A 15,471-nucleotide genomic window follows, 5' to 3' on the forward strand; every position below is an offset into this window, starting at 1 on the left:
TAGGTAAGGTAGGGTGTACTGTATGTCTTATAGTAATATATCTATGTAGGTAGGGTAGGGTGTACTGTATGTCTTATAGTAATATACCTCTGTTAGGTAAGGCAGGGTGTACTGTATGTCTTATAGTAATATACCTCTGTAGGTAAGGTAGGGTGTACTGACTGTCTCATAGTAATATGTCTGTGTATGTAAGGCAGGGTGTACTGTATGTCTTATAGTAATATGCCTCTGTAGTTAAGGCAGGGTGTACTGACTGTCTCATAGTAATATGTCTGTGTATGTAAGGCAGGGTGTATTGACTGTCTCATAGTAATGTCTGTGTATGTAAGGCAGGGTGTACTGACTGTCTCATAGTAATATGTCTGTGTAGGTAAGGCAGGGTGTACTGACTGTCTCATAGTAATATGTCTGTGTACTTAAGGCAGGGTGTACTGACTGTCTCATAGTAATATGTCTGTTTAGGTAAGGCAGGGTGTACTGACTGTCTCATAGTAATATGTCTGTTTAGGTAAGGTAGGGTGTACTGACTGTCTCATAGTAATATGTCTGTGCACTTAAGGCAGGGTGTACTGACTGTCTCATAGTAATATGTCTGTGTATGTAAGGCAGGGTGTACTGACTGTCTCATAGTAATATACGTCTGTAGGTAAGGCAGGGTGTACTGTATGTCTTATAGTAATATACGTCTCTAGGTAAGGCAGGGTGTACTGTATGTCTTATAGTAATATACCTCTGTAGGTAAGGAAGGGTGTACTGTATGTCTTATAGTAATATACATCTGTAGGTAAGGCAGGGTGTACTGTATGTCTTATAGTAATATGCCTGTTTAGGTAAGGCGGGGTGTACTGTATGTCTTATAGTAATATACCTCTGTAGGTAAGGTAGGGTGTACTGTATGTCTTATAGTAATATACCTCTGTGGGTAAGGTAGGGTGTACTCTATGTCTTATAGTAATATATCTCTGTAGGTAAGGCAGGGTGTACTGTATGTCTTATAGTAATATACCTCTGTAGGTAAGGTAGGGTGTACTGTATGTCTTATAGTAATATACCTCTGTAGGTAAGGCAGGGTGTACTGTATGTCTTATAGTAATATGCCTGTTTAGGTAAGGCGGGGTGTACTGTATGTCTTATAGTAATATACCTCTGTAGGTAAGGTAGGGTGTACTGCATGTCTTATAGTAATATACCTCTGTAGGTAAGGTAGGGTGTACTGTATGTCTTATAGTAATATACCTCTGTAGGTAAGGCGGGGTGTACTGTATGTCTTATAGTAATATACCTCTGTAGGTAAGGTAGGGTGTACTGTATGTCTTATAGTAATATACCTCTGTAGGTACGGTAGGGTGTACTGTATGTCTTATAGTAATATACCTCTGTAGGTAAGGTAGGGTGTACTGTATGTCTTATAGTAATATACCTCTGTAGGTAAGGGTAGGGTGTACTGTATGTCTTATAGTAATATACCTCTGTAGGTAAGGGTAGGGTGTACTGTATGTCTTATAGTAATATACCTCTGTAGGTAAGGTATGGTGTACTGTATGTCTTATAGTAATATACCTGTTTAGGTAAGTAGGGTGTTCTGCATGTCTTATAGTAATATACCTCTGTAGGTAAGGTAGAGTGTACTGTATGTCTTATAGTAATATACCTCTGTAGGTAAGGTAGGGTGTACTGTATGTCTTATAGTAATATACGTCTGTAGGTAAGGCAGGGTGTACTGTATGTCTTATAGTAATATACGTCTGTAGTTAATGCAGGGTGTACTGTATGTCTTATAGTAATATACCTCTGTAGGTAAGGCGGGGTGTACTGTATGTCTTATAGTAATATACCTCTGTAGGTAAGGTAGGGTGTACTGTATGTCTTATAGTAATATACCTCTGTAGGTAAGGTAGGGTGTACTGTATGTCTTATAGTAATATACCTCTGTAGGTAAGGCAGGGTGTACTGTATGTCTTATAGTAATATACCTCTGTAGGTAAGGCAGGGTGTACTGTATGTCTTATAGTAATATACCTCTGTAGGTAAGGAAGGGTGTACTGTATGTCTTATAGTAATATACCTCTGTAGGTAAGGCAGGGTGTACTGTATGTCTTATAGTAATATACCTCTGCAGGTAAGGAAGGGTGTACTGTATGTCTAATAGTAATATGCGTGTTTAGGTAAGGTAGGGTGTACTGTATGTCTTATAGTAATATACCTCTGTAGGTAAGGCAGGGTGTACTGTATGTCTTATAGTAATATACATCTGTATGTAAGGCAGGGTGTACTGTATGTCTTATAGTAATATGCCTGTTTAGGTAAGGCGGGGTGTACTGTATGTCTTATAGTAATATACCTCTGTAGGTAAGGGTAGGGTGTACTGTATGTCTTATAGTAATATACCTCTGTAGGTAAGGTAGGGTGTACTCTATGTCTTATAGTAATATATCTCTGTAGGTAAGGCAGGGTGTACTGTATGTCTTATAGTAATATACCTCTGTAGGTAAGGTAGGGTGTACTGTATGTCTTATAGTAATATATCTCTGTAGGTAAGGTAGGGTGTACTGTATGTCTTATAGTAATATACCTCTGTAGGTAAGGCAGGGTGTACTGTATGTCTTATAGTAATATACCTCTGTAGGTAAGGTAGGGTGTACTGACTGTCTCATAGTAATATGTCTGTGTATGTAAGGCAGGGTGTACTGTATGTCTTATAGTAATATACCTCTGTAGGTAAGGTTGGGTGTACTGACTGTCTCATAGTAATATGTCTGTGTATGTAAGGCAGGGTGTACTGTATGTCTTATAGTAATATACCTCTGTAGGTAAGGCAGGGTGTACTGACTGTCTCATAGTAATATGTCTGTGTAGTTAAGGCAGGGTGTACTGACTGTCTCATAGTAATATGTCTGTGTATGTAAGGCAGGGTGTATTTTCACTCTCATAGTAATATGTCTGTGTATGTAAGGCAGGGTGTACTGACTGTCTCATAGTAATATGTCTTTGTAGGTAAGGCAGGGTGTACTGACTGTCTCATAGTAATATGTCTGTGTACTTAAGGCAGGGTGTACTGACTGTCTCATAGTAATATGTCTGTGTATGTAAGGCAGGGTGTACTGACTGTCTCATAGTAATATGTCTGTGTATGTAAGGCAGGGTGTACTGACTGTCTCATAATAATATGTCTGTGTATGTAAGGCAGGGTGTACTGACTGTCTCATAGTAATATGTCTGTTTACTTAAGGCAGGGTGTACTGACTGTCTCATAGTAATATGTCTGTGTATGTAAGGCAGGGTGTACTGACTGTCTCATAGTAATATGTCTGTGTCGGTAAGGCAGGGTGTACTGTGTATTGTTGAGTATAGTATGATGAGTGCTTGTAACACTATGAGGTTAGTGTGTTTGTGTCTGAGCCAGGCTGGTGGGCGGGCCCGAACCCGGTCCTGTTCCAGAACGCTGTGGTTCTGGCCCACCATGTCCTGTGGCGCAGTAGGGAGGCGGTCCAGCTCTCTCTGTGGGCAGCTAGCGCTGTTTGTCCAATTAGCTTAGCCAGACACAGCGTGGCTCTGAGATAACTAACTCATTAATACTTAGCTATCCGGTCATACTCTGATGAGACTGGAAATCAAAACCTACTGAAGGTGTTTAACCCTCAAGCTACCAATGACCCCAGTCCGTAGGCTACTTACTATAGAGTATGTGCGTGGGACCAACATGATATGCTATTAAGCCAGGGTTAAAGTGAGCCTGAACTGTTCAGATCAGAGAAGTGAAACAGTGAAGTGATACTTCAGTCAAATGAAAGGTGATGTCAGTTTGTCTCCTGAGTCTGAATGGGTCTGCTCTCTGAGATGTTGTTTTGCCCTGGCCAGAGTAGCAGGCATCTCTCTCTCTCTCTCTCTCTCTCTCTCTCTCTCTCTCTCTCTCTCTCTCTCTCTCTCTCTCTCTCTCTCTCTCTCTCTCTCTCTCTCTCTCTCTCTCTCTCTCTCTCTCTCTCTCTCTCTCTCTCTCTCTCTCTCTCTCTCTCTCTCTCTCTCTCTCTCTCTCTCTCTCTCTCTCTCTCTCTCTCTCTCTCTCTCTCTCTCTCTCTCTCTCTCTCAGGAAAGCAGGGAACTTGTATCAGAGTTGGGTTCAGGAAGCCCGTAGCAGGGTGGTGGGTTGCACAGGACTGTGTGATTGGGATTGTGATTGCAGCCTGTTTGCCTGCCTGCCTTCCTCTAATGACGTTGTTTAGCAGTGGAGTCTTGGGACACAGGGTCACTCTCCCCATGCTTCCTGCCTCCCTCTACCTGACTGGGCTGGGGGGAGGGGTTGCTATGGTAGCAGGAGGGATAGGGGTGGGTGTACCAGCTCCAGGCTGCCTTCCTGAATACAGTCGTTAAGTCTGTACTGTATGTCCACCCAAAAGTAGTGAATACTGGGTAAAAAATAGCAGCGCAGCAGTCCTACCAGATGGGCACCAGTATTACAGTACTAAACCCAGCCCAGCCATGATGAGGGCTGAGCAACAGAACACACATAACTGGCCAACAGGAGTTTTATGTTTCAAATGAAAGCTCCTGATGAGGTCTCTCTTCTGGTTAGCTGGGATGTTCAACTATACAGTGAGAGACTGAAGGGGGAGAAGCTAGTGACAGCCAATAGACACCCTTCTATTGTAGACTAGAGGGACCAGAGTTTTTCCTAACCAGGTAACCTGACCTGTACAAACTCTAGGCCCTATGGGCATAACATTTGAATGTGCTCTCCTGTAAGATCAGGAGAATCTCTGTAATATCCTCCTCATAATCAACTCAGATGACTGGGTTTCTAGATCCATGCAGACTGTGTGTGGTTAGGAGGTGTGTGTGTTGTACTGACATGTGTTGTCTCTCTGGTCCTCTGCAGCCATCTGTCGGAGCTCGTGTGGAGACGGGTTCTGCTCCAGACCCAACATGTGTACCTGTCCCACCGGGTCCATCGCTCCTTCTTGTGGATCCATGTCAGGTACTGTCAGACCAACAGCAGAGCAGAACAATAATCTAGAATGATGCAGAACAATAATCTAGAATGATGTACAACAGAGCAGAACAATAATCTAGAATGATGTACAACAGAGCAGAACAATAATCTAGAATGATGTACAACAGAGCAGAACAATAATCTAGAATGATGCAGAACAATAATCTAGAATGATGTACAACAGAGCAGAACAATAATCTAGAATGATGTACAACAGAGCAGAACAATAATCTAGAATGATGTACAACAGAGCAGAACAATAATCTAGAATGATGTACAACAGAGCAGAACAATAATCTAGAATGATGTACAACAGAGCAGAACAATAATCTAGAATGATGTACAACAGAGCAGAACAATAATCTAGAATGATGTACAGCAGAGCAGAACAATAATCTAGAATGATGTACAGCAGAGCAGAACAATAATCTAGAATGATGTACAACAGAGCAGAACAATAATCTAGAATGATGTACAACAGAGCAGAACAATAATCTAGAATGATGTACAACAGAGCAGAACAATAATCTAGAATGATGTACAACAGAGCAGAACAATAATCTAGAATGATGTACAATAGTGTCTATCAACCGTATCTCTACACATTCAGATAAAACACTGCTTTACAGGGACTGGATTCAGTCTGTAGCGCCGAACATCTGCATTGTAGCGCGGTTGAAATGTGAAGGTCATTTTTGATTGAGATGACATATAGAGCGTTTACTGTGAATGCGGTCTCCGCAAAAGCGGTTATAACGCTGATCTACTGAATGAATCCAGCCCTTAGTTTCCCTGTATGAGCCAGATAGATGTGAACTGTGTTCTGGAAGGAACAGCCTTATCCCCAGGCCCACCACACCCCAGCCCACATCTGACTGTAGTCTATCACCACCTTACTTTAGCCTGGTATCCATTCTTCCATTTCAAAAGCCTTTCACTGCCTTTACTAACAAGGACTTCAACATATGAAACAGATAATAGATATTCTAGATCCATGTATGAGAAATGTTTCTTGGACCCAGTCAGCCAAGTCTACGTCCACCACACCCCTCTGCTTCCCTCTAACTCTCCTCTGTGGATTTAAAAAAAAGAGACCCACTGTTACACATCACTGAAGTGTGCAACATGGGAACCGTCATATTTGTAATATTTTTCCCGCAGGGCAGCATAAACAATGTCTGGTGTTGAGAGGTGTGAAACAGAGAACTCAGACGCAGAAATCTGTTCTGTTTCCTTCTCTGGAGAACTGAGATTCAGAGTTCCAGAGTTAGAGAGCTGAGAGCTGCAGGGCTGGGCTGTTAGAGCTGATGGACTAGGAGGGAGGGTGGGCGGGAAGGAGGGATGGAGGGAGGAGGGAGGCTGTTGTTTTGGCAGTGATCGCTACAGTCCAGATTGTTTTGTGGTTTCTACCATGACTATTGGATGATGTCATATCCTGTCTCAGGGTTCTCCCTCCTGGTCGTGTTAGAGTGTGTGTGCTGGGAGCAGGGTGGTGTTAGTAGGGCACACCGTAGCAAAATACTTTGATAGTACCTCCCTGTTTCACTCTGTTTCAAAAAGTGTTCTCCTGTTTCTTGCCTTACCGAAAAGACTAGCTGCACAGAATGTAAAATATGCAACGACACTCCACCAAAACTTAACATAACTCTCCAAAACAACCCACCATACAGCACAGAGCTCATGAAGAATTGATCTGTTTTGCCGTGCCGCTCTCCCTTGAATAGCAGCTGAACTGTGAAAGCTGATTGTTCAGTCTCAGGGCAGAATGGGTGTGTGTGTGTTGGAAGAATTCCATAGTCAACATCTACTAATCCTTGTTGCAGCGTTGAGTAGAGCAGCTCAGAGCAGTGTTGGGCCGTGTGCTCATCTGTTTTCACACAATCAATTTGAGCGAATATTATATCTGAATGGGATTTATGATAAACACAATTCGGAGGGAATCTTGGTGCGTTTGTACTGAAAGTGTAGCCCTATCTGTGTGTTTGTGTTGTAAGCTTAACCTGGTGTGTGTGTGTGTGTGTGTGTGTGTGTGTGTGTGTGTGTGTGTGTGTGTGTGTGTGTGTGTGTGTGTGTGGGACTGGGTCTGGTGTGGGTGTGGGTGTAACAAACCCCCCCTCACTCCCTTTTTCTCTCTCTCTCTCTCTCTCTCTCTCTCTCTCTGTCTCCCCCTTCTCTCCATCCTCTCTCTCTCTCTTCTCGTGTATCTTCCTTCCTCTCTCTCTCTCTCTCTCTCTCTCTCTCTCTCCCAACCCCCACCAGTCCAAAACTGTAACATCCGCTGTATGAATGGTGGGAGCTGTGCTGATGACCACTGCCAGTGTCAGAAAGGATACGTGGGAAACCACTGTGGTCAACGTAAGAACTGCTATATACACACAACCACTATATACACACTATACAACCAATACACAACTATTACACAACCACTATATACACACTATACAACCAATACACAACTATTACACAACCTCTACACAACCACTATATACACACAACCACTATATACACACTATACAACCAATACACAACTATTACACAACCACTATATACACACTATACAACCAATACACAACTATTACACAACCTCTACACAACCACTATATACACACAACCACTATATACACACTATACAACCAATACACAACTATTACACAACCACTATATACACACTATACAACCAATACACAACTATTACACAACCTCTACACAACCACTATATACACACAACCACTATATACACACTATACAACCAATACACAACTATTACACAACCTCTACACAACCACTATATACACACAACCACTATATACACACTATACAACCAATACACAACTATTACACAACCTCTACACAACCACTATATACACACAACCACAATACACACTATACAACCAATACACAACTATTACACAACCTCTACACAACCACTATATACACACAACCACTATATACACACTATACAACCAATACACAACTATTACACAACCTCTACACAACCACTATATACACACAACCACTATATACACACTATACAACCAATACACAACTATTACACAACCTCTACACAACCACTATATACACACAACCACTATATACACACTATACAACCAATACACACCTATTACACAACCTCTACACAACCACTATATACACACTATACAACCAATACACAACTATTACACAACCTCTACACAACCACTATATACACACAACCACTATATACACACTATACAACCAATACACAACTATTACACAACCTCTACACAACCACTATATACACACAACCACTATATACACACTATACAACCAATACACAACTATTACACAACCGCTACACAACCACTATATACACACAACCACTATATACACACTATACAACCAATACACAACTATTACACAACCTCTACACAACCACTATACAAGCAATATACAACCACCGGTATAAACACTGTATAAACACTATAGATGGGTTCCTAACCTGAGATCTCTGGTGTATTTCTGTCTTTCTCTCTCCCATGCAGCGGTGTGTGAGACAGGTTGTCAGAATGGAGGACGGTGTGTGGCTCCTAACCGCTGTGTTTGTACCTACGGCTTCACGGGGGCACAGTGTGAGAGAGGTAGGATCACAGTTGTCATTTATACCTCTGTCTGTCTGTCTGTCTGTCTGTCTGTCTGTCTGTCTGTCTGTCTGTCTGTCTGTCTGTCTGTCTGTCTGTCTGTCTGTCTGTCTGTCTGTCTGTCTGTCTGTCTGTCAGAATTGACATTTTCTTACTTCAGAATGAGGACAGCTGACAGTGTTGATAGCGTGACATGTTTGCTTCACACACAACAGTCTGTTTTATTGGCCAGAACATGGTTTGTTGTTGAACGCTGCGCCTGTCACGCTTGTGTTCCTAAATGACGGTTATTTTCCACATCTGCTGAAAAACTGAGGTCTGGAAAATGTCCAGGCCTATTGGATGTTTACTGTTGGTTGCCCCCACCAGCGTCCTGGTGTGCTCTGAACTCTGGTAAAAAACTATGGAGTTACTATTGGGCCAGTATTGCAAATAAAGATAATGCTATTGAAAGCAAGACATAAAAAACAGAAAGTAGTTCAGTAAGCAGAGAGGCTCTATATAAATCCATTCCATGTAGGCAGGGTTTAGAGGGTAGCATAGTTGATGCATCCTTATTGGTCAACCAGTTTTGGAGTAATAGCTCCACTTCATGTTATGATAGGTGGGATTGTTAATGACACAGAGAAAGACTAGAGGGAAGTGTGCCCCTACTGGCCTCCAACACCACATCCAGTAACATCTGGTCTCCCATCCAGGGACCAACTAGGACCAACCCTGCTCAGCTCCAGAGGAAAACCAGCAGTGGGTACCGGGTGGTATGCTGTTGGAATGAATGTGCCAAACTTGAAACGGCATAAAAATAATTGTAGGCAAAGAGGAAGGCATTTGATCACAATTGCATTTATTTACAATTCATTTGTGTGCGCATTTAAAAATGATACTTTTGGATTTATGTTTTGCTTTCAATATCATTGTTATTGTTTGCAATACTAAGAATTTTGTTCTCGATTTCAGAAGCTTTTCTTGATATTAATGACACAAAAGTAACTCCTTAGAAAACATGCACACACACACATGCTTGCATGCACACACACACACACACACACACACACACACACACACACACACACACACACACACACACACACCACGCACACACATACACACACACACGTGCACACACATTATATCACGCACACATACTGTATACACACACGCGCACATGTGCACACACACACACAAAAATGCACACACGCACACGTAGTCACACACGCACACGTGCACACACGTATACACACACACGATTGCACGCACACATATACACACACACACACACACACACGTGCGCACACACACACACACACACACACACACACACACACACACACACACAAGAGGAGATGCAAGACGTACGTAGGTCTCTGTCTCTAGCGACGGTGTGACCCCTGGAGGTCGTAGCAGTGACCTTGTAAAGATAATATTTAGTTTAACAGCAGAACACTAATTGCTGTCCTCCTCACACACAGATGGGCTGCGTCTTAACTCTGAAATGGCACCCTTGCCTCTGCTACTTTCCTTCAGGGTTACTGATAACTGACAGGATAGATTTGGTTCTGGGGAGAAGCTCTCTGTTTATCTGAAATGATTTGGTCCTTTCCCTGCTCAGATAGAGCTGACACAGGGTACAATGTGTGTGTGTGTTCTGTGTGTGTGTGTGTCTGTCCCTAGAGACTGTCCCACCCTGATACTGGGCTTAGAACTCAACCAGCTGAGGAACACATGCACACACACACACTCAAACACGCACACACATACATACTGTACATACTGCTTGTCCAACATCTCATTCCAAAATCATGACCATTAATATGGAGTTTTGTCCCCCTTTGCTGCTATAACAGCTTCCACTCTTCTGGGAAGGCTTTCCACTAGATGTTGGAACATTGCTGCGGGGACTTGCTTCCATTCAGCCATAAAAGCATTAGTGAGGTTGGGCTCTGATGTTGGTCGATTAGGCCTGGCTCGCAGTCGGCGTTCCAATTCATTCCAAAGATGCTTGATGGGGTTGAGGTCAGGGCTCTGTGCAGGCCAGTCAAGTTCTTCCACACCGATCTCGACAAACCATTTCTGTATGGACCTCGCTTTGTGCATGGGGGCAGGTAGTTTAGTGGTTGGAGCATTGGACTAGTGACCGAAAGGTTGCAGGACACACACCCTTCCCTGAGCTGACAAGGTGAAGGTCTGTCGTTCTGACCCTGAACAACCTACTGTTCCTAGGCCATCATTCAAAATAAGAATTTGTTCTTAGTGTACGTACGTACATACATACAAACATAGACACACACATACATTCACACAGGCACGATAGGTCATTACGTTTATATACATGGTTTGACATGGTTGTATGGTCAGAGAGAGAGAGAGAAAGAAAGGGAGAGAGACAAAGGGAGAGAGAGAGAGAGAGAGAGACAGAGAGACAGAGAGAACGAGAAAGGGAGAGAGAGAGAAAGGGAGAGGGAGAGAGGAAAGGAGAGGGAGAGAGGAAAGGAGAGGGAGAGAGGAAAGGGAGAGGGAGAGAGAAAGGGAGAGGGAGAGAGAAAGGGAGAGAGAAAGGGAGAGGGGGAGAGGAAAGGAGAGGGAGCGAGGAAAGGAGAGGGAGAGAGGAAAGGAGAGGGAGAGAGAATGGGAGAGAGAAAGGGAGATGGAGAGAGAAAGGGAGAGGGGGAGAGAAAGGGAGAGGGAGATAGGAAAGGAGAGGGAGAGAGGAAAGGAGAGGGAGAGAGAATGGGAGAGAGAAAGGGAGAGGGAGAGAGAAAGGGAGAAGGGGAGAGAAAGGGAGAGGGAGATAGGAAAGGAGAGGGAAGGAGCGAGGAAAGGAGAGGGAGAGAGGAGAGGAGAGGGGGAGAAAGAGAGAGAGGAGAGGGAGAGAGGAAAGGGAGAGGGAGAGAGGAAAGGAGAGGGAGAGAGGAAAGGAGAGGGAGAGAGGAAAGGAGAGAGAGAGAATGGGAGAGGGAGAGAGAAAAGGAGAGGAAGAGAGAGAGAGAAAGGGAGGGAGGGAGAAAGGAGAGGGAGAGAGAATGGGAGAGAGAAAGGGAGAGGGAGAGAGAAAGGGAGAGGGAGAGAGAAAGGAAGAGGGAGATAGGAAAGGAGAGGGAGAGAGTGAAGGAGAGAGGAAAGGAGAGGGACAGAGGAAAGGAGAGGGAGAGAAAGGGAGAGAAAGGGAGAGAGGAAAGGGAGAGGGAGAGAGGAAAGGAGAGGGAGCGAGGAAAGGAGAGGGAGAGAGGAAAGGAGAGGGAGAGAGAATGGGAGAGGGAGAGAAAGGGAGAGAGAGAGAGAAAGGGAGATAGAAAGGAGAGGAAGGGTTTGTGTCTAGCAGAGAAATGTGGAAAAGATGGACAGATTTCTGTATAAACATGATATCTGGAGTGTCTCCAGGAAAGTCAGTTGACCCAGTTCATGATGGGTTTCCCCTCTTTCCTTCCCTTCTTGTCTTCTCTTCACACAAGACCTACTGCTGTTGTGGAAACACTCAGGTATCGTCTAGTGCCACAAGGCTTTCATGACCTGACCATGTGACCTGACCATGCAAACTCCTAGCCCTAGTGATGAGTCCTGCCATAGTTCTGCAGAGGTTCAGATTGGAACTCTTCTGGAATGAAATACGTCATTATAACTAATCAAAACATCCAGAGATAGTTCAGTTTGTGCCCAATAAATTGCTGCCTTTTTTTAGATTATGTGTAAAAGTTAGTTCTAAAATAGAACACAAACAAGTTGATTATGACACGTTTCTTGGAGTCGTTATTGATCTGACCACTGACTGGGGCACCAAGTCTGTAGTCCTGTAGAGGGGCTGGGTGGGGCACCAAGTCTGTAGTCCTGTAGAGAGGCTGGGTGGGGCACCAAGTCTGTAGCCCTGTAGAGGGGCTGGGTGGGGCACCAAGTCTGTAGTCCTGTAGAGGGGCTGGGTGGGGCACCAAGTCTGTAGTCCTGTAGAGGGGCTGACTGGGGCACCAAGTCTGTAGTCCTGTAGAGGGGCTGGGTGGGGCAGTCCAAGGTCTGGGGGCTAGATGTAGTCCTGTCGAGGGGGCTGGGTGGGGCACCAAGTCTGTAGTCCTGTAGAGGGGCTGGGTGGGGCACCAAGTCTGTAGTCCTGTAGAGGGGCTGATTGGGGCACCAAGTCTGTAGTCCTGTAGAGGGGCTGGGTGGGGCACCAAGTCTGTAGCCCTGTAGAGGGGCTGGGTGGGGGCCAAGTCTGTAGTCCTGTAGAGGGGCTGGGTGGGGCACCAAGTCTGTAGTCCTGTAGAGGGGCTGGGTGGGGCACCAAGTCTGTAGTCCTGTAGAGGGGCTGGGTGGGACACCAAGTCTGTAGTCCTGTAGAGGGGCTGGGTGGGGCACCAAGTCTGTAGCCCTGTAGAGGGGCTGGGTGGGGGCTGAGACTGTAGTCCTGTAGAGGGGCTGAGTGGGGCACCAAGTCTGTAGTCCTGTAGTGGGGCTGTGTGGGGCACCAAGTCTGTAGTCCTGTAGAGGGGCTGGGTGGGGCACCAAGTCTGTAGTCCTGTAGAGGGGCTGGGTGGGGCACCAAGTCTGTAGTCCTGTAGAGGGGCTGGGTGGGGCACCAAGTCTGTAGTCCTGTAGAGGGGCTGGGTGGGGCACCAAGTCTGTAGTCCTGTAGAGGGGCTGGGTGGGGCACCAAGTCTGTAGTCCTGTAGAGGGGCTGGGTGGGGCACCAAGTCTGTAGTCCTGTAGAGGGGCTGGGTGGGGCACCAAGTCTGTAGTCCTGTAGAGGGGCTGGCTGGGGCACCAAGTCTGTAGTCCTGTAGAGGGGCTGGGTGGGGGACCAAGTCTGTAGTCCTGTAGAGGGGCTGGGTGGGGCACCAAGTCTGTAGTCCTGTAGAGGGGCTGACTGGGGCACCAAGTCTGTAGCCCTGTAGAGGGGGCTGGGTGGGGGGCTGAGTCTGTAGTCCTGTAGAGGGGCTGATTGGAGCACCAAGTCTGTAGTCCTGTAGAGGGGCTGACTGGAGCACCAAGTCTGTAGTCCTGTAGAGGGGCTGACTGGGGCACCAAGTCTGTAGTCCTGTAGAGGGGCTGACTGGGGCACCAAGTCTGTAGTCCTGTAGAGGGGCTGGGTGGGGCACCAAGTCTGTAGTCCTGTAGAGGGGCTGACTGGGGCACCAAGTCTGTAGTCCTGTAGAGGGGCTGGGTGGGGGCTGAGTCTGTAGTCCTGTAGAGGGGCTGGGTGGGGCACCAAGTCTGTAGTCCTGTAGAGGGGCTGGGTGGGGCACCAAGTCTGTAGTCCTGTAGAGGGGCTGGGTGGGGCACCAAGTCTGTAGTCCTGTAGAGGGGCTGACTGGGGCACCAAGTCTGTAGTCCTGTAGAGGGGCTGGGTGGGGGCTGAGCCTGTAGTCCAGAAGAGGGGCTGGGTGGGGGCTGAGACTGTAGTCCTGTCGAGGGCCTGGGTGGGGCACCAAGTCTGTAGTCCTGTAGAGGGGCTGGGTGGGGGCTGAGTCTGTAGTCCTGTAGAGGGGCTGGGTGGGGCACCAAGTCTGTAGTCCTGTAGAGGGGCTGACTGGGGCACCAAGACTGTAGTCCTGTAGAGGGGCTGAGTGGGGCACCAAGTCTGTAGTCCTGTAGAGGGGCTGGGTGGGGCACCAAGTCTGTAGTCCTGTAGAGGGGCTGGGTGGGGCACCAAGTCTGTAGTCCTGTAGAGGGGCTGGGTGGGAGCTGAGACTGTAGTCCTGTAGAGGGGCTGGGTGGGAGCTGAGACTGTAGTCCTGTAGAGGGGCTGGGTGGGAGCTGAGACTGAGAGTGTATGTTAACATGCCGGATTGTTCCCAGATGTTGTAAGAGGACATGGGTGGATCCCCCAGCTGTAAAGAGGGGAGGGGGAGGGGGAGGGGGCAGTAAAAAGAGAAGGAAGAAGAAAAGAGATTAATGCTAGAATGACACCACATTCACCCTACAGCTCTGTCCTGTTTACCTCAGAACACGCACGCACACACACACACACACACACACACACACACACACACACACACACACACACACACACACACACACACACACACACACACACACACACACACACACACACACACACACACACACACACACACACACACACACACACACACACACACACACACACACACACACACACACACACACACACACACACACACACACACACACACACACACACACACACACACACACACACAATGAATGCAGCGGTTTCTTTAGACGGTTTTGTGTTTGTCTTTCTAGTTTTCCTTGTCTCGCAATCTCCTGTCTGTAATGACCAGTGCATGTGTGTGAGTATGTGTGTGAGTATGTGTGTGTGTGAGAGTGTGTGTGGTTGTAATGAGCAGGTATCATGTCAGATGGATTATGTGTCAAGCAGACAATAGCAGCAGCTCCAGTGTAATGTGATGAGAGAGAGACCTTGGCCAGTGTTTAGAAAGATCTCTGTGCTGATTTATAGAAGACGTCTAGTGAAATCTCTCCTCATTCTCTCTAATTCTGCTTCCCCTAAACCAGACAGAGCAGACAGTCTACTGTAGACCCCTGTGTTGCTGGTCAGTCTGCAGCTGGGTGTTGAAGGCCTTGTCTGCATTGAGACAGTCTGGGTCGGCACTATCTGATCAAACTACAAAGGATGGAAGTGCACTTTCTCTCCAACATGTGGACCCTAACGCTAACCTTGACCCTAACGTTAACCTTAGCCCTAACCTTAAATTAAAACAAAATAGTTCCTTGCTCATCAATTTTGACTATAGCCAGTTGATCCAGCAGCACGGCCTGGCCGTCTGCTTCCTGCTCAGTCTGGTTCCTGCTCAGTCTGGTTCCTGCTCAGTCTGGTTCCTGCTCAGTCTGGTTCCTGGTCAGTCTGGTTCCTGCTCAGTCTGGTTCCTGCTCAGTCTG

General features: G+C 46.1%; 1 protein-coding gene across 5 annotated transcripts in view; it reads left to right on the plus strand.

Moving 5' to 3' along the window:
• LOC106593245 (fibrillin-1) overlaps nt 1-15,471 on the plus strand; it is a 165,071-nt gene that overhangs the window by 20,379 nt on the left and 129,221 nt on the right. For all 5 annotated transcript variants that reach the window (XM_045708841.1, XM_045708839.1, XM_045708837.1 and 2 more), the window contains exons 4-6: nt 4,874-4,972; nt 7,247-7,342; nt 8,509-8,604. In XM_045708841.1, the coding sequence (XP_045564797.1) occupies nt 4,874-4,972; nt 7,247-7,342; nt 8,509-8,604 (291 nt within the window). The remainder of the gene's footprint in view (nt 1-4,873; nt 4,973-7,246; nt 7,343-8,508; nt 8,605-15,471) is intronic.

This window comes from Salmo salar, chromosome ssa26, assembly GCF_905237065.1.
Source record: "Salmo salar chromosome ssa26, Ssal_v3.1, whole genome shotgun sequence".
In the NCBI taxonomy this organism is placed as follows: Eukaryota; Metazoa; Chordata; class Actinopteri; order Salmoniformes; family Salmonidae; genus Salmo; species Salmo salar.